The following is a 26,933-nucleotide window of genomic DNA, read 5'->3' as shown; positions in this document are numbered from 1 at the left end:
TGAAGCGGTCAGTGAGGGCAAATTCTGATATTATGTAGTTTGATCATTTAACTTTACAGGTCATTTAACAGTCTGGGAGAACTACCAATTATATATTAATTATCAAATAAATCATTAATCAATAAGTTAATCAGGTATTTATGTATTTTACCTCATGTAAGAAGACATAGAGGAACAAAAAAAACACTTTAGATTTTAGAAAACCTGTGGAAAATTTATGATTTCTTTCCACAAGTTTATGAAATTTTATTAATCAAACTAAGTGATAAAACTAAACCAAAAGGCTCCTGGTCAGTTTGTCCTCCACACTTAATGAGGTAAATCGTTTTTGGCCTTCCTTCGAGGTTTTATGAGCCTTAGCAACTAATCTATGGAAGCCTTCCAGCCATTTCAGTTTAATAAGTTCCCAAATGATTAATGGTTTTGTAATAGAAAGTCTCACGGGCATAGGTAGTCGTATGGTAATGACTGCAAAATTAATCAACTACACAACGCCTCAGCTATAAAAAAAGAAAAAGGTCTTTTATAGGATACAATGTGGTGTATTTGTAGGTGTTTATACAGAAGAAGCAGACAAGATTATATTGTTATCACATATATGTTGTTAAACACAACCTTACCCATGACTCTGGCGTGAACTTTAACTTTGACGCAGACGTCGTCGTTGGTCTCGCTCAGCAGCATCACCTCCTCACACAGAACTCCCTCGTGCTGGGTTATGTACTCGCACGTTATCTTCAGACCTCCTGGAGAGACATGCAGGACAAAATAGCAACAAAGACAGAGAAGAGAGTAAGTTTCCTCTTTACTGGCACGGTTTACTAACACACGCACATCTCTCCTTTATCTTCTCTGCGTTTTTCATAAGGATAATTCGAGTGTCAGACAATCCAGGACAAAATGTCAACGGGATGGAAAAAAAAAACAAACACAGCTGACTGATAAGCAAACAATCATGAATACACACACACCGACACAAACACACACGAGACAAACATAGTAGCACACCTGTTAACATCATCAGAAAGGCTGAGAGTAATATAAAGGGTGTGACGGTTAACTGAAAGTAAAGGTCAGTAACCTGCTTCAATTACAGGCATGCAGTCGGCATGACTCCCAGAAACCTCTGACCCATTTCAGCTGTTTTACTGGCGAGGGGAAGCTCACGTTCAGGCTAGCAGTTAAAAACTATCTTTTTTTAGCCCACACAGGTGGCAGATGTTTGGGGTTTACCGGCTATTGCGGCATGATGGCCGGCAGGAACACAGAGAAACACAGGAAAGCGTCTGAAAGTCAGATCTGTTCCTATGATTTTTTTTCAAAGAAGGATCTCTGTGCTGACATGAGCTGAACTGTCTGCTGCTGTAATCCTCAGCCATCTGGAACTCTGCAGCCTGTGACTGTGCTGCCGACTTACTTACTTTTTAGCTTAGCTATGCTTTCGAAAAATATGACTGCCATTATCCTTCAACACAGTCTGAACGCTCTGAGGCAGCTTTCTTGTAATGTCTTTAAGTTGGAATAGTTCTCGAGGGTTCTTGAAGGACAGTCAAAGCCCTTTTTTGGATGTTTCTGCCTTTTGTTATGTTCTCTGTCAACACACCGTGTCAATAATGTTGAGTTACCATGAATTATAATCTGTTTTTAATGCTGTTGCCAATCAGTCGTTTTCCAGTTGGAATTGCACAGTGGATCATTTTGCACATCAAAATTAGCCGAGGTGGAGGTGGCAGGAAGCAGATGCCAAGATTTTCATTGGGAGTGACAAGAATGGACAAGATTAGAAATGAGTACATCAGAGGGACGGCTCAGGCAGTTTGGTGGCAAAGTTAGAGAGACAAGACTGAGATGGTTCGCACATGTGCAGAGCAGAGACAGAGGATATATCGGACAAAGGGTGTTGAAGATGGAGCAGGCAGCAAGACAACAGATGAGGTTCCTGGATGTAGTGAAGGACATGCAGAGGGTTGGTGTTGACAAGGTGAGGTGGAGGAAGATGATCCACTGTGGCAATTCAATAAAAGGAATCAGGCAGGAGAAGAAGAAGAAGAAGAAGAAGAAGAAGAAGAAGAAGAAGAAAGCATGGTGTCAATAGCAATAAAATGTCTATGACGACAGAGCGTATAAAACCTCAGCATTGGTGCCCTGGATGGTTTACCTGTTTTGTGATCATTCACTGGAGATAGCTGAGATAGTCGGTCAGTGAAAATGTGTTATAGAATATGAAATGTCTCATTTTTTCCCTACATTTTGATATCAGGTCATCTTCTAGCCGTGATTCCTTCTGGGTCAAAGCAGGTTTCTAATATGATCATAGTCTAATGTGTTCAGTTGGGAACTTTTTTTTATGAGATTCTGATATAAAATGACCCAAATGTATTTTAAACACAGTACCAATGACCTTTATACCACAAAAGGTCTGCCTGACTCACAGTTTAAAAGAGGAAACTAATGCCTGTAAACTCTGTGCAAATGTAGCTTGTTTTACATATACTGACTGGAAAAGAGCAGGGCTTCGTGTCACTGAGAGTGAGGGCTGAAGGATGGCAGCTGATTAGTTTAACAGAATAACTATCAAAATGTACCAGCTTATCTCACAGCTTTAGATAAGCATTTAATTGAGTTTTCCCCTGTATTTCACCTCTCAGGCAACATACATGTTGCCAAAGCTGTTAGGGGAAGACATTTCCTCCATTTAATTGAGATTATTGGGACTGAAGTAACTGCTCTGCTCCCAAATTACAGAAAGCATGATAACTCATCTAATCTACAAACATTTCTTCTGAAGCCAAGCCTCTGCTTTTGGTGCAATACATTTTATAGTTAGAATAATGATAAAGGTACAACTAACGTCAATAGCAGCCTCATGCAGATCATTCTAGTAACGCTACTGTGTGTTGTTATTATGGTTTTTCCTTCTTAGCATCAGCTTGTTAAACGCTGGTAAGACTGACAATATTACAGAGTCTGGTCACTGACTAAAGCCGGATTTATGCTCCTGCTTTTGTCTCTGTTAGCTCTCAGAGAGAAGGATCATGGGAGTTCAACCAATGCAGAGGCTACAGAGGTACACTCGCCTGCAGTCCTCCAAAAACAGACAACAGCATGTAAACCTTGTGCGATGTGCTGTGGAGAGGCTACAAAGCTTTGTATAGCAACCTCCAGGCTAACAGGGCAGCACCATGGTGAGACCTTAACAAAGTTATATAGCACAATATAGTCATACGACTCCTAAAGGGATCAGCAAAACAAAGAAAAAGAAGATGATGTTATGGTTTTAAAAGCAATAGGAGTATAAAACCACAGCATTGATACTAACATATTAGGCTTTAGGCCAGCCTGTTGTGCAGTCCTTATGCTATATTCACTAATCTGTTACTACTGATTTGGTTTTATTACCTAAAGCTAATCTAGAATAAACACATCTGAATAAAGACTGCACTACATGTAAAACGATTTTCCCATTCTTGACTTTTTCAGTAATCATTAAGCTAATGTGTTACATAACACTGATCGAGTATCAGAGGGCCGATGATGGACAAATCCCAAAGCAGTGACCTAGTTTAGCTCAAAGTCATCAGTCAAAAGATGCAACACAGACAGGCAATGATAATTTGAACATAATTACAAATTTACATTATTAAAACTGAACCTTCTTTTCACAATTTTAATGGAAAACTGTTTTTTGTTTTTCCATCGCTCGTGACCTCACCCTCTTGTGCCGGTGTGATATCAGTGATCCGGAGGTGTGGACCGGGTAGCGGCGCTGGACACACATTTTTACCCAGAGATGGGATCTCAGGCAGGGTGAACACTATTTCATACCGGCGCTGTGTCTTCAGGAAGCCGACCTGTAGAGAGGGAGAAGAGGTTTTAAACAGGAGTCCAGCACAGATTTAGAGATGACGGCAAATCATTTTGTTTTCTTTCTCCTTCCTTTATTCAGCCGCATCAAAGGGAGAGAAATGTTAGCTGAGCAGAGACGGTCTATATAGAGGAGAAAGTGGTTAAGCCGTGCGCTCACATTTCATAGTGTAAGCCTATTACGGGTACATAAAAATGATTTATTTCATGGATACATATAAGCACTCCACTACCGGGCTGAGTTTTCCTTGAGAGAGTCTTCTAATTGAAATGATTATCTGTGGCTTCGGTGATTGTAATCCCATCACCTCTGCCAGATTTTCATTGTAGCCTGATGGGGAAAGAAAACCAAATTAATTTCACTCAACTCCAAAATCATTTTAGTGATACTAATCCCGCGTGTGTGAAGCCATCAGCTCTTATTCTTCTACTCAAGTATGGAGGCCGTCAGCTCCAGCACCCAAACAACTTTAGCACCCGATGATGGTGGACATTTAGCAAGTGCAAGAATTGCAACAAAAGAAATTTAATACATTTGTTTGATTAACAATTTCAGTACTTTTGAAAAAAAAAAGCAAACAGAGTATAATTTTATGTTTTTAAATGTGAGAAATTTAGGCTTTTCCAAGTTCTAATTATAGACTGCATATAAACAAAGCACATAGCATCCTTCCAGTGGCCAGGGGAGACTTTTCTAACTAAAGTCTATGGGAAAATTATTCTCTTCTAAAGTGATTTATGATCTTAGTAAAAACACTTCAATGACGACTTTATGCTCTTTCAAAGTTTAGCTAATTTCAAATCTTAGGTAAAACAGCATAATACTCATTTTTGCAAATGAAGGTCTCATTCAGTGTAAAATAGACAATAACCCAACCATCAGTATACATATAGCATTAGTTCACAACAACAGTCATCTCAAGGTGCTTTATACTGTAGCATAAAGAGGTTAAAATATTACACAACATTCTTTTTTACGCAAGTCACTACAGCATGAGCATACCATATCACTTGGTTTGTCACTCATTACATATAATTTTAAACAAGAACAGGGCGATGCCAAAATATTCATATATTCATATATTTATTCTTCGGTTTTATTATATTAAAAGAAGAATGTATTTATAATTTAGACAGCTGCTCAGGTACCCAACAGTTGATTCTGTTCATCTGGACTTCGTGTTTTCAGTGGGCGAAACGTTTCTTCACTCATCCAAGTGACTTCTGCAGAAAAAAGGATGTTGTGTAATATTTTAACCTCTTTCAGACTGAAGAAGTCACTTGGATGAGTGACGAAACGTTTCGCCCACTGAAAACACGAAGTCCAGATGAACAGAATCAACTTACCTGGATGATTGAGCATCCATCAAGAAGCTGCTCAGGTAGTTTAGGAAGTTTAAGAAATTTGAAATTTTGTCAAATGTTTTCATTCTCTGACAGTTTATGCACTTAGCATGAGGCCACAATCAGGAGTGGAAAGTTCTACAGAATATCTACTGACCACTGTGACCAGATTTCTACAAAGAGCAGCACAAATCAGCAGGTGAAAAACAAGCAGAATCAATGTGGGAGTGAGTACTGTACTCGCCAAATTGTTACAGGGTAAGCGCAGGTTTTACACCTTAGGCCTAGATTATACTCTGCAGGATATGAATACAGTTAGCTGGAGACCCGACGGCCGAGCAGTGTTTCCTGTTATACATGTTCGATTTCTGCTATATTGGGACTCTCTTCCTCCCACCACACTCCACATTAGGTTCAGTTCAGTCTGCCATTCTGATAACCCTCTGCAATAAATTAACACCCAGCGACAACTATCACAACCACAAAAGCCGTAAAATAAGACATGCATTTTTTCAGTGATAAATTCAGTGTTATTTGCAATAACTAGCCTACCGCTCTCCTCATGTTTGTGTGATTCATTTAAATACCCTCCTCCCAAAATTGTTGTGCACTGAAAGGGAAACCACCCATTTTAGTTTGAAAAATATTCACTGTGCCTCTTTATAAAATCTGAGCAGCAGATCTTTAACACCAAAAGAACATTTTGCACTGATGCTGCCCGCAAATCTGGTCCATAGCGACCAACTGAAAAGATAAAACTTAGGTGCAGCATTGGTAAAAGATCTGTGCATATGACAGTGTCGAGTCAGTCAGTCATCCTGCATTTTACCAATGCTCAAACCTGAGATAAAGAGTATTATAGTTGGAAAGTGCAAGAAAAAGCTGCAAAAAGTTAGTGTGGGATGATATAGTAGTAGAGATATAGAAGTAGCAGCCTCATATTAAGCAAAGAGAAAAATTCATGAGGGGGAGTCATCACAGCAAGTGGTGAAGAAAGCCGTGCAGAGGAGACGAGATATACAGAGATACATCGAGAGTGAGAGAGAGAGAGAATGAGACAGCAGGGCCGTGCAGGCAAGGAGAGATAAGCGTAAAGACCCTCCAGCTAAGGCTGCAAACGACATTTTCAGCCCCACGCGACCCCTGGTTAAAGCAACAGCAGAGCAGAGACTCCAAACAGCGCTACAGGGACAAGAGGGAATGCTGTAGGAGCACTGCAGAGAAGAACAATCATTCTGTGAGCGTAGTCCCACGCACGTCCACACACTGTGAAATTCAAATTTCAGGCTCCACATTAAAACAACAAAATAAAGACAGTTTAAGGAAGGAAAAAGCCCAAGCAAACAGTTGGAAGTGAAAAAGTAGAACTCAGCGTGAACCATTTCAGTTCATAAGAAAAAGAAAGCATTCCTGTTTTTGTGTATTACAACATATTATGTGTAACACTGGGAGCGTTCACCCAAAAACAATGGTGTGATTCAGCTGGCTGACAAATACCACACATTTCAAGAACTCGTCACCCCACTTCACCGAGACAGTTCAGTCAGTACTTATGAACACACAACACTGACTGCTGACTACATGTAGAAGCAGGAAACTCTTACTTGGAAGATGTCGCTTATAAAAAACAATTCTCCGTAGACCGAGCGAGCCACTGACTTGCAAAGATTGAGCTGTAAGCTATTTGTGTGGTTTACATTTGCTTCATAGCTGCTGGCAATACTTACATAACACATAAGAAATTAATTTTTGCTGGACTTCAAAGGGCAACTCCATAAAGTCAGCTTCATTTATTCAGAGCGCCGACATGCAGCTTAAGCAGATTATACTAGGAGCACTCAATAACTCAATCAGTTACCAGAGTAACCAAGGTTACTGAACAACATATAAATTTACACTGCTATGTAACCACTTCAGTCAGTGCTCTGACTATATAGAGCCAAAATATAACTGGGAGTAGAAGTGTTATATACACAAATCTCCTACGTTTCTGTGGATTTGTTTCCACTTGAATGCACAGGGGTTCTGGTTGTATCCAAGCTCATTTACACATCCAGAACTAATAGAGCAACATTTGCAATCACTTCAGGTTGTACCTTGGTTCAGAACAGGCCTTTAAGGAGTAAAATGGGTGAGTATGATCAGCCCATGCAGTAAAGGGAAATAGTCTCCTTTAAGCTATGAAAACACCTGGCAAAAAGTTGAAAATACATTAATGTAACTTACTGTAGGAAAGGGTTTTTTTTAGCTCCCATTTTAAACCACCTCTTGTGATTTAGTCCACTATCAAAGATCAGCTCATTTAATGTTGCAGAAAAATGCTGTTAGGTACTATAATCATTTTGAACCTTTGCAATCTACATTACAAACGTTGTCGCTTAGAAGTCGAGGATGTAGCGCACTTTTGATTACAAGGTGTTTGCACAGGTCGCCTAGTGCAACTCAAGATTGGTGCAATCATTCAGACTAGCAAAGGGTTGCAATCAATCTGAATCAGTCTGCGCCAATGAGCGCATCTCCTCTGTGACACTTATTTACATTAGGGAACTCGAGTTGGTTGTTGAGCACCGATTTCAATTTGCAGTTAAATCACCATCCTGCAGCAACTACGTCATTATTGGTTGATTCTGGTTGGACTGTAAATGTAGTTAATGTAAATTTCTCGTTATGTTGTTGAAAAGGGATTTGTAATTCACCCGATTATCACAAACGGATTGCACATATTTGCCAACTTGACTCCATTCAATCTCAAAGTGATAGCGGACTGACCATTAACTCACCAAAGTCAATGTGAAGCTGGCAACTTTCTGCATGTGGTCACAAACCAGATCCCTGGCTTCAAAGCACACATTTAAAAGGCAAGGAGATTGCAAGTTGCACAATGATAATGATAATTTTGGTCGTGCTATAGTCTCAAAATACTATGTTCCATGCTGGGAATGTAGCATTACAGTGTACAGTGAATAAATATGTCAATTACACCTGACTAAATTAAATCCAAATAATCAAAACTGGTTAAATAATGTCCATTTACACTCCAGTACTACACATCATTAACTTTTTTCTTGTCTCTCCCATAGTTTGTGTTCTGCCCTCTTTATTCCCTGCCTCATCCTCTTCTTTTCATCCTCCAACACATCAGTCAATGGTGCTCCCTCCCCAATGGTTAAAAAGTTGAAAAGGAGTTCGTCATTCCCATCTTGTTCATGCTCATCTTGTCCTAATATTGCAGGGCCTTTACGTGGTCAGCTGTGTGGTTTGGTGGTGGTGATTAAAGCTGTGTTTCATGCAAAAGATCCCCAGATGGAGACAAGGAGAGACAAACTCAGGGGTCGCAAGTTAGTCTAAAAAAATAGGAGGAAGGTCATCCGGTGCAGAAAGGGCAGATCAAGCTGCTGTGGAAAATGAAGCCTTCATTATACTCTGCTGTGGACACAGACAACTGCAGACCCAACCGCTTAGTAGTCTTTCCTGTTAGACTTCTTTGAAGTCTGCCACCTGGGGCGCTTGCACAGTTGGTGCATTGTAATGTAAATTCTAACGAGTCCGTGCGGTCACACAAAACAGGAAGGTGCACGTTCTCTCCCACTCACCGTCTGATGGGGAAAATGACGTTTCGTTAAAGCTGAAAGTATAAACAAGGCCTAAGAGAGCAGCCAACAGTACCGTTTTCATTGTAGGGCCTTCCTTACAATACAAAGCCTTTTGAGGGGACAGTTGTTTTAAATTAGCACCACTGATTTAAAAATTGGATTTATTTTCATTTCACCCTGACTGAAAGCTCTTGGGGGTACACAAAAAAGTCCGTATGGAGGCAAAATCCTTGTGTTCACCTAATTACTGGAGGTCCCATCTCTTTTAACTCTATTTTGGTCTCCATCAGCTCCTGAGTGGAATAAATGGCTCTTTTGTAGGTAAATTCCCCCTGTGTATTAAACAACTACCACTGCTGCAGTGTTTATCTTGAAGAAGAAATCTTTAAGCGTCAAGAGTCAGCTTTTGTTTGCAGATGTGTTACTACAAGAACAACCTCTAATAACAAATCACTTTTTAATATACAAATTGTATTAGTGCTACTTTAAGCTAAAAACAGCTTTTCCTGTTTTCATCTTCTTATTTTGTGTTAATCTTTCCAGCAGACAACCACACATCCTTCACTCATTAGCCTTTAATCTGGTTACTTAGTAATGAGATTACTGGTAATCTGCATGTAGAACCACTAATGTTATGCAGAACAACACCTCACCTTATGCACTACAGAAACTAAACTTCATAAACACTTCAAATTTAAAAACGTGTGGATTTTTCAGCCAATCTTTGCAGCACTGACAGCTGCTCATTTGCATCACCGCGGCTAAAATTTCTGTGCAGAAACACTGAATAGAAAATCTCCTCGATCCCCACCTGACACATGGACATACACAATTTGTGAAATGTAAATTACCTTCATCAGAGCTGCATTCATACAGCTGTTGTATGCATAGCGCTTCCATCCCACACACGCCCACTTCTTCAGTGGTCTGCCTGCAGGGATTGGCACCTCCCTTCTCACCCTCTAACCATTTCCATAGCAATGCCCCCTCCACGAAGAGCCACGGAACCGAGCTCACAATATTCTGGGCCTGCACTTAGAGAGCTTTTAGAAACACCAGTGCACAAACGGGCCGATCTGTGACCGAGAAGGTCACAGCTAAGTGTCTGCAGTCCATCCACGCGCTCACACACAACTTTTAATCACAATGATCTGGCAGTGACTGAGAGTTAACACTTCAAGAGGCTTAGTCACATTAACAAACATACTTTTGTTACTGCAAAATTAAATGTATGCCTGCTTTCATGGGTGTTCGGCTGTTAGTCTGTTTTTTACATTGCTTCCTCTTTCCCACGTTATCAAACTCAATGCTGACATCATTACTCTAGTCAAATCATCTTCTTACCAGCCTTCTTTTAGCCAATCAGCCTCCACTCTCTGCTCTGTCATTCTCCCCTTCAGACTCTCAACCCAGTGCCTTCCGCATCTCCACTCAGAGCTTCATCCAAGCCTCCATCCTTACCACAATCAGTGTCTAGACTATGGGAGGTCCTGGCGTAAATCCTGGGATACAGTTCTCCCATTATCAGCCATCTGAGTCTAATCGCCAAATACATTAATTTTTTCTATCTCAATAAATTAATGACTTTTTTTTTGTTTTGTTTTGTTTGTTTTTTTAAACACACCTAGAGCCAAGCGAACCCACGCCATAAAACTCCCATCGAAAGCACTTACAGAGAAGCTTTGAGTGCTAAGATGGAGTAGAAAAGAGCTATATAAGAACCTTTCCATTTATCATCTATGGTATCAGTTTGGAAATCCTAGGTGACTTTGCTTTCTTAAAGTCACAAGATTTTCAGAAAACTTGACCTCTGACCCCTGAGGTCAGATTCGAAGTTGTCTAAGATTTTTTGTAGATGCACATGTGGTATCAATTGAAACTCCTACGTTGCTTTGATCTCGAGTTATCGATTTCACAAACTTGGTTGTTGGTGTTGCCCACCTGCTCGCCCATCCATCAGGGTTACAACCCCATCTGCCTTTTACGGCTGAGGAGTAACACGTGAAACCACAAAAAAGTGCAAAGTGCCAGATAGTAATTAAGAAAATTACCAAAATTATTACAATTCATGTGTAAGGGAGACATGATCGATTTTAATTTCATCTACATGAACTGCTCATGGTTAACTAGTGAAAGCTGAAACCTGAGTTGCAGGCTCGTTTTACCAGAAACGTTTTTCCCTTTAATAAACCTTGTTGATAACCTCTGTGTTTTATAGCTCTAATGTTGTGGGAAATAAGTAATTATTTCTTTGTTGTCACCATCATGTTGCTGCAGCCACTGTATGTTGACAGGAGTGGTTAGGTTACTATAACAAGCCAGAATCTCTCTTTACTTGCCAAGTACACTGAATTGAGAAAGCCGACCACTTTATCAGGTTTTATACCACACAAAAGTTTTCATGAAACGTTATAATATGATATAATGGGGATTTGGGGGGGGGGGGTAATATTGAACTGACCTTGTTGACTTTGGGTTTGATTATTTCGGGTCACGTGCCTGGTATGCAAATTTTATGAACCTGCCCTAACACCAAGGAAATAAGAATCAAATTTATGCAATGCTTTCTTGCTGCATCCACCTCTTTGTTTCAGAGTTGCTCAGACCACTGACACTTAGCCCAAAACAAGAATCTTCATACTGCGGTTTGCAGTTATGGATCTGGAAAGTTACACTCTTAAGACTTTAAAGGCACCGTTAAAAAAAAAACAACAAAAAAACAAAAAACCATGAGAAAAAAAAGCTAAACAACAACAAATATGTAGCACTACTTCAAAGTGAGATGTTATTTCAAGTTGCTGTTTATTTTATTTTTAAACTTATTTACCAAAGAAAAAAAGAATATTGTAATCACAAATATAAACTGATTAGTGTGCAGTTACATCTTCCAACAAACTGAGGCATTCTCATACACTTAGAATCAATCCATAAAGATTACACTGGGGAGGGCACTTGTTTGTGGAAGCCGCCAAATTGCCCTACCATTTTGAATACAGTGGCCCAGATGGACATCACTCTTCTGCCTAATCGCATTTCATTTATGTGACTAGAGACCGGCTACATACATAGTACGCCTTATAAGTCACTCTTAATTTAAAGATCACCTCTGACCTTAGGTCAAAGGTGATCTTTAAATACTCGTCCACAAGTTTGAGGTGCTTGTTACACTGAAACTTGGGCTTTCTGGTTTATTATAGTAACCTAACCCCACACTCCCCCATCAACACAGAGTGACTGCAGCAACATGCTGGTGGCAACAGAGGAATAATTAATCACTTTCCACAATATTACAACTACAACACACAGAGGTTACCAACAAGGTTTATTAAAGAGAAAAGCTTATCTGGTAAAAAGAGTATCACTGCACCTCGTATTGCAGCCTTCACCAGTTTAACCGGCACATTTATGTAAATGAAACAATGCTTGACTCAAACACGAGTTTCTGGAGCCAGCTTCAGTGATCAATTTTGCTTTACTGGCATGATGAAGGTGATGTTTACGGTTAATGAACATGAGCTGGATTGCCATTGAAACCTCTCCAATATTTTTAGTAGATCAATTTGAATATCCTATCTCGCATCGTTCTCAAGTTATAGTGTTCACGACGATAACACCCCACTCAGCTTTTTACAGCTTCAAAGATTCATGGCAATCCATCAGACAGTTATCAACACATTGTGATACACATCAAACTCATAACTTTGGCAGAGGAAAAACAAAAAATTCTTAGAGGAAGTATTTTTAAAAGATGTTACTGTTACTTCAGTGTGGATCAAAAATGGTGTAACGTCCATCCGACCATTTCACAAATACAGTATGTCAGAACAACTGAACATAGTAACAACATTATGAATTTAAATCTAGCCATGCATGTCTACTGACACACCTTACATCCCAAATTTTCACAGCTAGTAATGTTAAAAAAAAAACAACCTAAAAATAAAAAAACAAATACATAGATTAAAGTTAATGAACAACCACCTCTATAACAAGGCAGCTGTAAAGAAAAGTAAAAGGAAAGTAAAAAGTAAATAAATAGTGCAGTGAGCAACATGGTTCATTATCATTACTATCATGTAAAGATCAAGTCTGTATGACAATTTAAGTCACAGGGTGATTTATCATTAATATTACAACAATGTCGGGCCTTAGGCACCTTCCTTTGTTGTTGGTTCCTGCAGGGTTAAAGAGCCGAGAGCAGAAAGATGTGCCGTCCGATATCATTGTTCATAACTTTAAAGCTGACAGAGAAGATTAGCAGGAATGAAAAGACTTTAATCTTGGACTCGATGTTTCACAGATACAACCTATCAATTCTGACAGGAAGCGAGGGGACGGGCACACCAGATCAAAGAGCTACCTCTCTGTTAGCTCTGCTACTTGAAAACATGGCATCCAAGGAAATTGAGCCCTTATGGCCTAGTTGAGAATTTTTAAGATGATTAGCCACAAGAGATATAATCTGTGAAAAATAGATTTGATTTCTGCAAAAAGAAAACAAAACTCAAAAATATTTGTAATCACTACTTTTTACAAATGTAGCCGGTTGGAGGCTTCTTGTTAGTAAGACATGTACCAGAGAAGTAAGATCTTGTGTTGGCAAACCTTTAATCAACCTTTTTACAGCCTTTGTTGACATCCACTCTGAAACTACACCTGCACCCCATGACAATAAAACTGGAATTGAATTTGGTTCTCTGGTGTACGTGACACGCATGACGCAAACTGAATAACAGGCTGGTGCAGAGTGTTTCTTATCCAAGAGAGCATGTGATGCTGCCAGACAGCTGAGCTTAGGGTGATCATTTTAAGTAAGTGCCTCCGAACATTTCCAACGCGTCATCAGCGAAGCGCCTCATGACTACATTAATTCATAACAGACAGACATAAACAAAACACACATAATCACCAGACTAAAAATAATCTTCAGTCTTTCTATCCGTCGCAGATGGACATTTAACATCTTTTGTGCTCTTGATAATTTCCCCTTGTCAAATAATTGCACAGTATAAAAGAAAGATGTAACACGTGTACTTTTAGTGTCCCTCAAACCACCAGTACTCATGAAAGGGAAAATGAAAACCTAGGAGCAAAATGGAAAAATATGATTTAAAAAAAACTGCCTGTGAGCTGCAATCGCTGATGAAACATGGTTCAGTATTTTGTTTGTATGTCATCAAATTATCATGACCACAAATTTCTGTTGAAACATGGCGATATCTTTTTGAGACTCTAGCCTACCCCTATTACTTACTCACATTAACTATTGTAAATACTAAAATTTGAGTATTATATCAGGAAAAAACTACAAAAATAAAATAGGTACTGACTTTTCATAGCATGTTGATCTAATTCTTGACTCTACTTGTTACAAAAGAAGATAGTGTTAGTCTTCTAAGGAGCTTGGAAAGAAAAGGCATCTGGACTTTAAGTTGCTTGAAGACGTTTCACCTCTCATCCGAGAAGCTTCTTCAGTTCTAGGGTCCAATGGTGGAGAGTCCCAGATTTAAGCCCTGTGGGAGTGTCCCCTTCAAGAGGGACAATAGACCCCCTCATGATCCTCTACCTAATCACACGAGGTGTGAAAACGGGTGTAGGTCACAATCAGCCAGGGTTTCGGGTGAGCTCATTGTGAAACCTAGCCCCACCCTACCATGTGATTTCCTGAGGTCAAATGTCTTAATGAGCTCACTCGAAACCTTGGCTGAAGAAGTCACTTGGATGAGTGATGAAATGTTTCTCCCACTGAACGTCCAGATGAACAGAAGAGGTTTTATTCATTATTTTAGCGCTCAGTACTGTCATCTATAGCACCAAACAACAACAGCATGGCACTTACATTGAAGGTGAGACAACGTAAGACATTTTTTCTTCCATTTATATAATACATGTAGCAGCAAGAGGTCAATCAATAATTGTCCTGCCTGAAGATTTTGATAATTACTGACTCATATAGAGAATTTTATTCATATTAATCCTCCTTTCAACACTAATAATAACCCGATGCAATTAAGTGGAAGTGCTCATTAACCACAGATACCTTGGTGTGCAGCTCAACAGTAAGTTGGACTGGAAGAGCCCTACAGAGGCAGTGTGCAGTAAGGGACAAAGGTGACTTCATTTCCTACAGAGGCTAAGGTCACTAAACATCTTCCATCCCTTGGTGTGCAGTGTGTCTACCATATGGTGGTGGCCAGTGGTTTTTGTTGGGGCCTGCTGAGGAGAAGTTGTCTGCACAGCAGACAGGAACAGTAGATAAACCTATAGAGGAACGGCCCCGCAGTTGGGTCTGAACTTGAAAAAGCCCAGCAGGCGCTCGAGAGAAGAATGCACTTGAAGCTGAAATCAGCTATAATCAACCCTGCACACCCACTCTGTGGCCTGAAGGTTATCAAGAGCAGCACCTTCAGTCAAAGACTGACTGCACCAAAGTGCAAGTCTGAGCACCTCAGGAGGTCCTTTATATCAGCTGCCATAAGACTGTTCAGTGCACAGTGATAATAATATGATTTTATCCACGTGTTTGCACATTTGCATGTTAGTCACTGACGGTTTTATATATATTGAAGTAATATTAACTTCTTTTTAGGAATTAATATGAATGAATAAAGGCTATCTTTCTTACCGCCATTCGTGGGTTCAATGATATAGAACTGATGAGAAACACCAAGTAAAGTGAATTACCTGAACTGCCGTCTGACAGTCAGAAATAGCATCTTATATTAGACTTCCTGTAAGGCGAGACTGTGGTCTGACTGCAACTAATACAGACAATACAAGAGAGGAGAGTGGTCTTCAGACTGTAGAACAGATAAAACTGTTCTACAACTGGACCGATAAAAACATTAAAGAAAAACTTTACTTGATTTAAATTCAGCCGTCATTGCCTTCAAAGCTCCTTGTGCAACTCTGACCTTCTTTTCTACATGTGGATATACTCTAGAGTCCATTCCCAGGTTCACGTATCTTTTCCTCTGTGTCTAATCAGCAACTTGAAATTCATCTTATGAAAAAGAAGGTTGCAGAGAGCCAAATTTGGCAATAGGGCACAGTGATGAGCTAAGATCACAGCCATATTTCAAGCCATTTGGATCAAATGTGACATGTCAGGATGTTAGAGCAGAAATCTGAACTTCTGCAGGAGGAAATTTCGGTGTACAACCCAGGAATGTTTAAAAATAAACAACAATCATACTTCTCCTCTGACTCCTGACCTGATGTAGGCTCTTCCACTAAAACCTGCACCACAGTCGCACAGAGACTCGGTTCTCATCATTAGCGATCGTCCTTGGTATAAAAGTCAAATCGGTTTGAAGAATAAGTTAACGTTTATGCTCAGCTGGTGGTCTGAACAAGACGTCCAGGAAACAATCTAAAAAGTTCTTAAAGCCTCACAGTGCTTCACAAGCAGAAGACATTGAAGAGGAATTTAGCTGTGGTGGGTTTTCTTTTGTTTTCAGGGAAGACGTTGTGCAACTTTTTGATTGCACTTGTTATAAAAACAGTTAAGGTAAAAAAAAGGTTACAAATTTTAAATTAAATTGAGCTACATTAAAAGACATCTCTTTAATTTTCAGTAGCTATTAAGTGTCAAACTATTACAAGGTTAAACTAACCTTGACCAAGAAGTTGCCATCATCTTCTGGAGTCACCATGACAACGGAGTCATGTAGCTTTTCATCGAAATGAACGTGTGAGGATGCTCCAGCAGCGTGGGGTTCCTCTGAGAAGCGCACGCCTCCCGCCTTAGCACAACCTGAGGAAGAGGAAAGACAGAAGAGCAGCTGAAGGTCTGCTATGTACACAAATATTCACATTGGATCCCTTTAAAAGGAGAAAACAAGCAGCCGGTTGTTTCTTTTAAGTGATATAATGGGGGGTTGCTGGAGAGCACTTCACAATCACTCATGCGCATCCTTTGCTAGTCTGAACCCTCTGGGTGCTTTAAAGCCTTGAAAATGCACACACAAACACACATCAGGCACAAAGATTTTATCCCCTTCAGATATTTACATTTTTATTTTTCTATTTTATTTTTTTTTTAAGTATCTGTGATCATCTGACTGGGCCAACGTTCATTTCGCTGCATGAGACAAAGACACCAAACACACACCCAGAGTCTTAAAGCTATCTTCACCCACAGGATAAACAGGGTGATATCACATTACAGACACCTATATGTGAATCTCACTGTTACCTTAGTGTCAAAATAAAAGAGTTAAAGGTTTGCAATCTAAACTTATTATTTGACCTTAGATTTTAGTGCTATCATAGGACACACTGACACATTTTTATTTATTTTTCCTCTGCCCAGGCATTCATTCCCAGTGTGAGAGAATGGAAAATCCTTCTCCAAATAAACCGCCCTCCATAAAAAATAATAACTCCCTGAAAAAACAAACAATTTGTTCAAAGGTCCATAAAATTGAGCCCCTTTCAAAGCATCTCCTTCCCAGAGCCTTTCAACACCAGCTAAACAGCAAGACAGGGATAAATAGTACAAAGAATATACCTAAGCAACTTTTTAAATATTTATTAAATACTCTATTAATAGGAGGTTATCCTTTAAGGCACCGTGAATGCTACTGCCCATAAAAACACTTTAAATAAGTGCTGCTGCAGTGTGTGAGTGCACGTCTGAGCCCTCAGTTGTTATCACACATCAGCTTCCAGAGAGTGAGTCATGATATCAGAGATATCAAGTCAAGAAATTGTCCTAAGATGCCCTATTTTAACATGTAGACAAAAATCAGGAGATAGTCCCCTCAAGAAGTGTTCTCGCTGCTGGAAATACTCAGTTTGGTTTCGGGTGCTGCCTTAATAGAGTATGAGGGAGTCAGCATACATCACGCCCACTCCATCAATTCACTGGATAATCACCAGTATTTATCTCACATGGGCACAGTTCAGCATCACTGGGGAGCTTGCAGGTTAAAGACCGTTAACTGTTGTGTGTCCTTGTAGCTATGCTGTGATCCTCTAACACTATGCAAGGCCATGCGAGTTTGGTCCATAGATAACTCTGAGGTGGTCATAAACAGACAAAACTATGCATAAGCAGTAAAGAAAGAGGGTGGAGTTTACTTTTTTGTTTCCTTTCGATATAGTACGATTATAAGAATGTCTGTATGTTTTGTAACGTTCACAGGAGGTCTGCAGCATTGAGACGAATCATAGCGGCGGAGCAGCAGTGCAGTGCTTGGTGCTAGCAGACTCAGCACAGGAGGAGAAGGTGGAGGCGCCCTCTGACATCTCCTGTGGGGTTAAACGATGGTTAATTACGGTTTACAGATTTAAATATTCCTAATGTATGTTGGGCTCTACGAGTGAAAGATCCCCAGCTCGGTCCCAGGAGGAGACACAATTCCCTTCAAGGTCGAATCAGGAAGGAGACCCGGCATGAAAAAACATAAAAATCTGCAACTCAAACATGTGGAGCTACCTGCTGTGAATAAGGAAGCAGCCCAAACTCGCTTTATATACAGTGAAGACTATCTGCTGCTTCCTGTCAGTGCTTTGCAAGGATAATGGTCCTTTGTGTTAATATTCAAGACGTTAGTTTCTAAAGATAACACGGAGGTGCACGCACAGCGGATCACTTACAGCTACTAAATCTGAAGAGTTTTAGGAATTGGACTTGAACTACTTGATCGATAGTTTTTCTCCAAAGAATCCCAGAAGGAGGTCAGTGCTTTAGCTGAAGTGGGACATGGATATACTGTGCTTCACATGGCACGTAAAGAGCTTTACATTCTCTATTTATCATTTAACATGTCATAATATTAAATACAACTTCAAAGTAATACAATCTGCAATAGTGTTATTGTTTAACCAACCTCTGTGTGCACAGTTGTCTGGTAATGGTAAATGAACTGGTTCTTATTAAGCTTTTTTTTTTTAACTGTACTTGAGCACTCAAAGCCCTCTATACAATCTCATTCACCCATTCATACAAGCACTTCTACTTCTACTGCAGCATTCACACATATTCACAGATGATCAATGAACGCATCATAGATAAACAGTCAGTTGTTGTTGTTGTTTTTTTTAAACTGTGTTTTATCTCTGTTTAATCTCTAACAAAGACTGTTTGACAACAAGGCCCACATGTCTAACTTGGATTTCAAAAAGCATTACTTCACCATGGAACAAACTTTGCTGGGTTACTTCTTTGGCTTAGGTGCGTTTATGTTCGGAGTCACAGTGTAACAGGCCCATGCACCACCACACTGAAAAGCTATCTGGAATCAGCATTATTAATTTAGTGAGCTAAATGTCACCAAAGTCACACTCACTCCAAAACAAGGCTCATTTACAGCAGTCAGAATATTAATGTCTTTTTTTTTTTAAATACATTTTCTCATTCGTGGTGTACAAGACAGTAAAATAAACCACATTTTGTTTCTTGCCAAACTGACAGTTGGGGAGATTTATTTCTTTTTCTGAAGTCAAGTCTGAAGTTAAACTATCCTCACATTTACTGGCAGAGGGTTTTCCTGCCCTTCAGGTCTGGACCAGAAATGTTACTTTAATTCAAGCACAGGGTTTTTGCAAACATCCTCTGCCAAGTTATATTAAGCCAACAGTTGGTGAAGCTGATACCATCTGAATTAATTACCGATCTAAGACAGTGAAGCTAGGCAATATCCTAACATTTATCTTGAAGAGCAGATTAAATCAAAATAATAAATCTCTTATCCCACAGAAACAGGAAACCAATATTAATCTGAAAATAAAGACATATCAGCTTAACATAAGCTAAATTTATATAAAAGCCAGTTTACTGAGAAGTGAGCATATTAATATGCACAGGTTCAATTTGTGTAAGGTATAACTGATCCAGCTCATTTAATCATGTAGCACAACCTGAACCTACTTTTTTTTCTTAAAGTAATCTAATAGAAATTTCGTTCAAGGCTCCTGTAAGAATAACTAAAGGCCAGCATGTGCAGCAGAGCCAGTAAAAAGAAATGACATAAAGTAAAAATTTCGACATTCTACATTCATTAGGTAATATCAAAGAAAACATCACGTTCAATGAACTTGCAATCGTGTTGGCTTTGAAAGGTACAGGAACCAGAACTGCAACCATTTGGATGGTTGGATGGCAAAATTAAATGGCAATAACAAGGAGACAGTCTACAGTTTGTGACTGTATGAGGTCAAATTGGTAATTCCATGTTTGTAATAATCTGTCAATTAACTATAACAACAGGGCGAAAACATCAAATCTGTTGCTGTGTACAAAGAAATCATTCATATTCAATTCATATTAAATACTTTAGATATATTCAGATTCTCGGTAAAACCTCATAGATCTGAAACTAAAATTCCTCTATAAATAGTGATGTAGTCACTGCAGGATGGCACATTAACTACAGCAGTTTAAGCACTTAAAGAAACGCATAAAGAAATATAACCATAACACAACCACTCGGCAACCAATTTAGTCAGGCGCCCTATTACGAGACATCGCAGACCAGTCACACTCATCAGCACAGACTTAATCCAGTTAATCGCACTGTGTTGTGATCTGTTTGTGAGTGACTGCACTAAGTCAGGTCTCCATTGTTTGGAAGCAGCCTGGCTCCCACCAGGCAACCAGTGCAATCACCTTGTTATTGAAAGCGATCGTCCAGAGGTTGAGGGTGTTGCACACCAGCTGGTTGCCACAACAACTTGTTAACTAATTTGGCTCAGACAGCAAAAGAGTTCAATGCAATCACCGAGCAAACATCAATTTTTCCTAGGGGCAAGGAGGTTAATGTCAATAAAGGTTGCAGGCAGCTGCTACTTCCCTTTCAGCGGGAACAGTGAATTCATTTTAAAAAGTCTTGTCTTAACAAGTAAAGAAGTCAAAAGATATGAAAATGTTCTTTCATCCTTTTCCAGTAGTTCTTCAACTGATTGGCCTCTACTAATGCTAACCAAAACTGGTACTGATGGTTCATCTTTACACCAAAGTGCTGCACTTTCTCAGAAAGTGACTAACGTTTATTTTCTAAATAAAAACCCTCTAGTCTTTCAGGAGACCAAAATCCACAATGTTCAACATGGGAATGTTAGCCTTCTCTTGAGTAAATAAACAAGTTTCTGCATGACTGGTGCGTAACGTATTCGTAGAGTCAGCCTAACGTTTTACTGCTGGGTAAGTTAGCTGATTTATGTGGAACTAGTCTCTACTAGAGTAGCTTTGCACGATTTACAGTTTAAAATAATCCACATTTATCTATTAGTGGGACTTGGTGGAGCCCCTCAATTCATCTTGTGTCTGAAACAAGTTCTTTTAGCTCTTCTCCATTTAAGCAAACCTTCCTCTAACTGGCTGTCTTTGACAAACAGCAGGTTTTAAGAAGGTGGGTTGAACTTCTGTGGTCATATTAAGCGCTACATGACTGAGGCAGCCATGTAAGGATACCCCCTCTCTATGACATCATTCAAAGCCAACAACAGAAAAAAATGTCTGCACCCAAGTATTTTCAGACATTTTAGGCCTAAACTTTGGACTCACAGGGAATACATATACATACACAGACATCATTACGCAAAATGCTGGCTATGTTGGCCATAACAGCAGAGATCATTGTAACATCCATCCATCCTCTTCCGCTTATCCTTGTCAGGGTCATGGGGGGCCTGGAGTCTATCCCAGCTGTAACAGTATAACTGAAAAAAATTAATAAAATAATAAGTTTATTTTTATAGATACAAACTCTCTGCTGTAAGAATGATGAGTACATATTCTTAGAAACAAGCCCCGACATGACCGTGCATACCATAAGTGGCTCTCCAGTGCAATCCAGTATTCAAACTCATAGCACCAGACTGATGGATTTACCTTTAGTACATATATACTAACACAAGCAGCTACATTACACGAAGCACAGGCATTACTGTCCCTGTAGTTCCACTAAACTTTTATTCAGACTCATATTAGAGATTAGAAGTGCTTGCTATCAGCAATCTGGGTCACAGTAATGAGTTCGTGGAGTTACATCATGTTCCATATGTGCAGGGTCACTGTTTAGAAATAAACTGGAAACTGAGGAATGATGTTTCATATCCAAAGCTCTTTATATCAAAGAAAACAACAGGAAGCCTTTTATTATTAGCAATATCCCATACTCCAAGTTCTAAAACAAGATAAGCAAAATGTAAACTAACTTTAAACTGAATTTATTAGCCTTTTTATCCTAGACAATGCTACCTAATAAGTCTCTCCCAAATCCAGATAAAGGATGAGAAGAGTCAGGGTATGTCAATATTATCCGTAAAATGAGTTCTCTTATCTGATCTGTGCCTTTTTATGAATTCAACACGTACCACAGTATTAATAATGAGTCTTTCCCAAGTCACGATATTCACCCTGATACTTCCATATTTGATTTTAGGAGCACAGTGTTTGGCATCAGGTATTTGACTTTTGAACATTTTTGAGTACTGTAAACGTGCTCATTTAGTTCTCAATGTTACTATAAAAATAACAAGTAAAGAATACCCTAAATGTGAAACAAGTAGTAATCAGTTTAGGCAAAGAAAAAAAAGAATAAATCTGTGACAAAAAATCCTCAATTTTAAGTCCTGTTCAAATAAAAGAAATTATTGATGTATGCTACATTTTAAATATGTCAACACTTCAAAGTCACATTATAACATCACAATTAAAAGGCGTATCTTTACATTTGGAGCAGTTCATAGGACTGTGTGCAGCTACTGGGATTGTCTCAATTGACAATGAAGACCAAATTGAGATAAACCATCATTTATAATGATTAACAATACACACATGAAACCCATATCTACAAAAAATAAATAAACCAAAAGAAAAAGTGGTGTAGCAGGTCCAAATGCAAGACACTGAATAACTTCTGAGTGATGGACTTTGAGTTTTTGTGATTTCATCAGGATTTAGGTGAGTCTACATTATTAAACCTGTTTTTTGGTACAGAGGTTTTTTTTAATCATTACAAAAACCTTTTAATAATTTAATCACTTAATAATCTATCTGCACATTTTCTTTTTACCTTTATTGAAGACACCCAGAAGTCAAAGAGCTTTTATCTGATATCATCATTTGTTTTATAGAACCATTACAAATGCATTTCTGAATCAGCTATAAGCTTCAATTCATCAGCTCATCCATCAAGGGCAAATCTTTTAACATCTACTAGACATTTCTTGCATCTTATTTTGGAGTATAGAGTACCAATATGTGTGGGAAAATCAGTAACATTTGAAAATTAGAGCCTAGGGCTCTCTTTTTCCTTTTTTATTCAAATGGAAGGTGAATGGATACAACGATATAATGATCACCACATATAAATTCAGCAATAATATGGATGCATTTTTTCTTTCTTTCTGAGAAGATGTAGCTCTCTATCAATATTAAGCTTTACTATAATCATCTAAATCACATGATGAGAGCACTTACTTACAGTTTTTCACCCTGCTATAAGGCTTTTTGAGTGAAGCCTTGAAGTTCATACAGTAGGGCTTCATGGCAGAGTAATTACTCATGCAAAGGCAGACTTTTTGCAGTAAGGCAGCCTTTCAAAGTCAAAAAGATACGCTATAGCTTGAAATGTGAAGAAATGTGCTTTTATCTACAGCGACTCTACCTGAACTTTGACTCAATGTGAAAAATGATCAGTTTAAGGAAAAAAAAAATAATGGCTTGAGTTGTAAATCTAACAGCTTTAATGTGTTTGCTCAAAAAGTAGGTATGCCTCAGAAACTAACAAATGACCATGATGCTACATGTGTATTTACAGATCCATTCGCTGGCCACTTTATAAGGTACATTTGTTCAACTGCTCAGTATTGTAAATATGTAATCAGCCAATTATTTTGCAGCAACTCGATGCATTTAGGCATTTATACAGGCTAATAATGACTTGCTGAAGTTCAAACTGAGCTTCACAATAAGGAATAAAAGTGACTTTAAACATGCTGCTAGTGTTTGCTGTTTTTATAGCCTGGTTTCACTCAGCGGTGTGGTAAAACAAGTGTGTTGCTTCCACATTTGGCGGGGTCAGTTTTCTTATCTATTTTGAAGTACTCTGCTTTGTTGGAGGTTTCTAGAGTACCTTCAGTTTTAGATACTAAATGGTTGGAGCCTGGCACAGTGTTTTCAGACACGCCCAGGCTTGTATAGCATTGCTATAGCAATTATATGACATTTTTATATTATATTTATACCATTATTATCACTGACCAGATGATATGGCCCAGTCCTAGTTGTTACAACAGTTAGGATTTACCACTCATATTTTTATGACCCTACTAATATTCTGGGGGTGTGAAACATGGTCTCACAAATGCAAAATGTAAATACAGAACAATAATTAGAAAGACAATTCATTGAAAGAGCAGACCGGCCGAGTTCAAATGACACAAGGGGATGATTGAAGAAGACTTTTAAAACAGCAATGACTGCTCAGCAAATTAAATACTATCATCTTAAAGAAACTGAAAGCTATAATAAATAGAATTAGTAATAAATAAGTCATAAGTTATTTTATTTCTTAAAGAAGGATGGATAAAGATGAGGTTTGCCACTAGCTGGCTAGCCAGTTAGGAGTTCAAAGAAAGAATGAGAGGTTTTTACACAAAGAAATCAATCACGGATGGCACTGTTCTCACAGATGGAAAAAAAATGAGTCATTGAAATTTGACTAGCTGTTAGTACACTTGGCCAGCACACCTAAGTACAGGCTATGTGGGGTAAACATTATACATGAAGCCTGTTAAAGTTTTTTTTATTTGCAGTAGTAACCATGCTCACTGTTTGGTTAGGTCAGGGTTTTCACTCATTCATTTGAATTTAAGCTGATGTTCTTCACTATCTGTTGCCAAATTCCAATTTCATACTACAGCTAGGCAGATATCACTCAAGCTAGAGTCCCAGCCTGAGTAATATCTGCTGATATATTATACAATGCAGCTGCCTAAATCCACAAAGATCCATAAACCTCAGAGCCACAGCAGCAAAAGAAGGTCAGCAGATCACACAGCCTCTACACAAACAAAACAAATCTAACAAAGCCACCAAGACAAACAAATATATATCTACGGTCGTTATCTGAGCTGCTGTTAGAGCTGTCCAAATCCTGCTTTAACCCCTGGATCATACCAAAAATGCCTCTGTAGCTCACAGCTAACGTGTTTACTCGTGTTTTTATGTAAACAGGCGTCTAGATTTTTATCAAAAAAGATTTTATAACCCTCTAAAATGCTAATCTTCTTCAAAAGGCAGACCCACTCATGCCAAAAGAAATGCTGCAGCCATCCATCACCTCCATTGCTGATTTAAAACTGCATTCATAAACACTGTTCAGTTTTATCATTCATCTGGTGCCATGCTCCTATGAATGCTAAAGATCTACTCATCCAGACAGACTTGGCGGTAATTTCTTTCACTAATGAATCCACTCACCAAGAACAACAAAGGCAATTCTTTCTTAAAGACAGACTCAAAAAACTATATCTGCCCAGATTGCCGACTTTAAGTTATTCCCCATATAATTTTTGTTACATAAGTACAATGTACTTACATTTAATTTAATCTGGTATACACCCAGTTTATACCAAGCACATTTTTTTTAAAGATGAATTATTTTAATAAATTAACCTTTGATTTTATTTATTTAAGTTTACTGAAAACCTCTTTAACACAAGCATTTCATGTGTATTTGAGGTACTTTCACATACAAGAGCTGCATCAAAGGTGCAGATCTGAGCCAAACCCTAACCCTGTCATTATCACAATACTGAGAGCTGACACTGTTTAGACTGGTCTCATAACCCCGAGTTAGCACAAAAAAGCATGTGTACACACAAATTAACACGCAGCCCTGCTCAACTGGCTTATTTCAGATTAATATACATCTACTTATGTCCTTCCACTAATCTGCCTGTCAGCGTATCCCTTTCTGCTCTGCTGAATATTACAGTAGTCTGTTAGCCTATCAGTCTAATCCTGGTGGGTTTAGGACTCAAGTGCAGTGATTGCAGACTGGACATAAAATATCATTAACTCCAAAAGTTACACAAAAAACAATCAGCTGTTATTATTGAAAAAAACTGCAATCAATAAAAAGATAAAAAAAAATATCACCAGTGTCTACTATTAACATCACACCAACAAACTGCAAGCTTCTTTATTTGGTAACAACTCTGAAAAGACCCACCTGAGACTCTCACATTTGGTTATATCACCTCATTTAACAGCACTCTTTGTGGGGAGACAAAAAAAGAAAAACTTCAATTTTGCTTTCAGCACACTGCTGGGCATGGTTAAAGCGAGATCACACACGCTCATCTATGTCTTCCTGTATATAAAATTTCACATGAAGACAACTGAGGGCGAGTGATACAGCTGATATACAGCAGATGAAAGCGCACAGTAATTTACAAAATGCACCTGGGAAGAGGTTTTTAAAAAACAAACAACAACAATATAATTGTGTGTGTTACGGATTATTACAGTTACTCGCACACGCCAGTGTTCAAAGGACAAAAGGAAATGACTGAAATCTCCACAGTAACATTTTTACAGCTTATTGCAAAATACTTTTATTGTACCAAAGGCAACAACTTATAAGAGACACTCTTCCTGTGATATCTGAGCCAATCCCAAACCCTGTAAAATGTCACGCTCGGGACATCAGTAGAGAAGCACCAGTCATCAGTGAACCTAACAAAGGTCTGCAAAGTGGTCTGTGAAGGCAACAAGTATCCATAACTACTGGGACGGCGAATAAGTTTATTCATAGAGATAAACACATAGTCATTGTTCCCGGCATGCCTCACTATACCATTTCTGCTTTTCAATCAAAAAAATCTACCATAAACCATGTTTTCAATTTAAGTCAGGCTGTCTCATGGCTGAAATAGTTAATCTGTGGTTATGAGTCATCATGAATTCTAATAAGAAATTAGTTACTCCCTTTTTTTCTCCTTTCATTTACCTTCTAATAAACAATGAATGCAGAAGAAGTGCCACTTCAGTTAGCCAATTCTGAAGCATCTAAAACTGTAGCTCATTTCCCAGATGAGTAAAACTGTTTTTTTTACATATCTATATATAGTAATGTGAAAATGAAAGTTTCACACGACTACTCATCATTTCCT

At 38.7% G+C, this 26,933-nt stretch overlaps 1 protein-coding gene across 4 annotated transcripts in view; it reads right to left on the bottom strand.

The window, feature by feature from the left end:
- Positions 1–26,933, bottom strand: part of c3h20orf27 (chromosome 3 C20orf27 homolog) — a 40,021-nt gene that overhangs the window by 5,377 nt on the left and 7,711 nt on the right. For all 4 annotated transcript variants that reach the window (XM_039609785.1, XM_039609786.1, XM_031726892.2 and 1 more), the window contains exons 3-5: positions 16,418–16,557; positions 3,713–3,851; positions 621–746 (exon numbers count right to left, since the gene is read on the bottom strand). In XM_039609785.1, coding sequence (XP_039465719.1) covers positions 621–746; positions 3,713–3,851; positions 16,418–16,557 — 405 coding nt within the window. The remainder of the gene's footprint in view (positions 1–620; positions 747–3,712; positions 3,852–16,417; positions 16,558–26,933) is intronic.

Source organism: Oreochromis aureus, linkage group 3 (assembly GCF_013358895.1).
Source record: "Oreochromis aureus strain Israel breed Guangdong linkage group 3, ZZ_aureus, whole genome shotgun sequence".
Lineage (NCBI taxonomy): Eukaryota > Metazoa > Chordata > Actinopteri > Cichliformes > Cichlidae > Oreochromis > Oreochromis aureus.
Note: the sequence above shows the minus strand (reverse complement) of the source record. Positions and strands in the feature narration are given on the sequence as shown.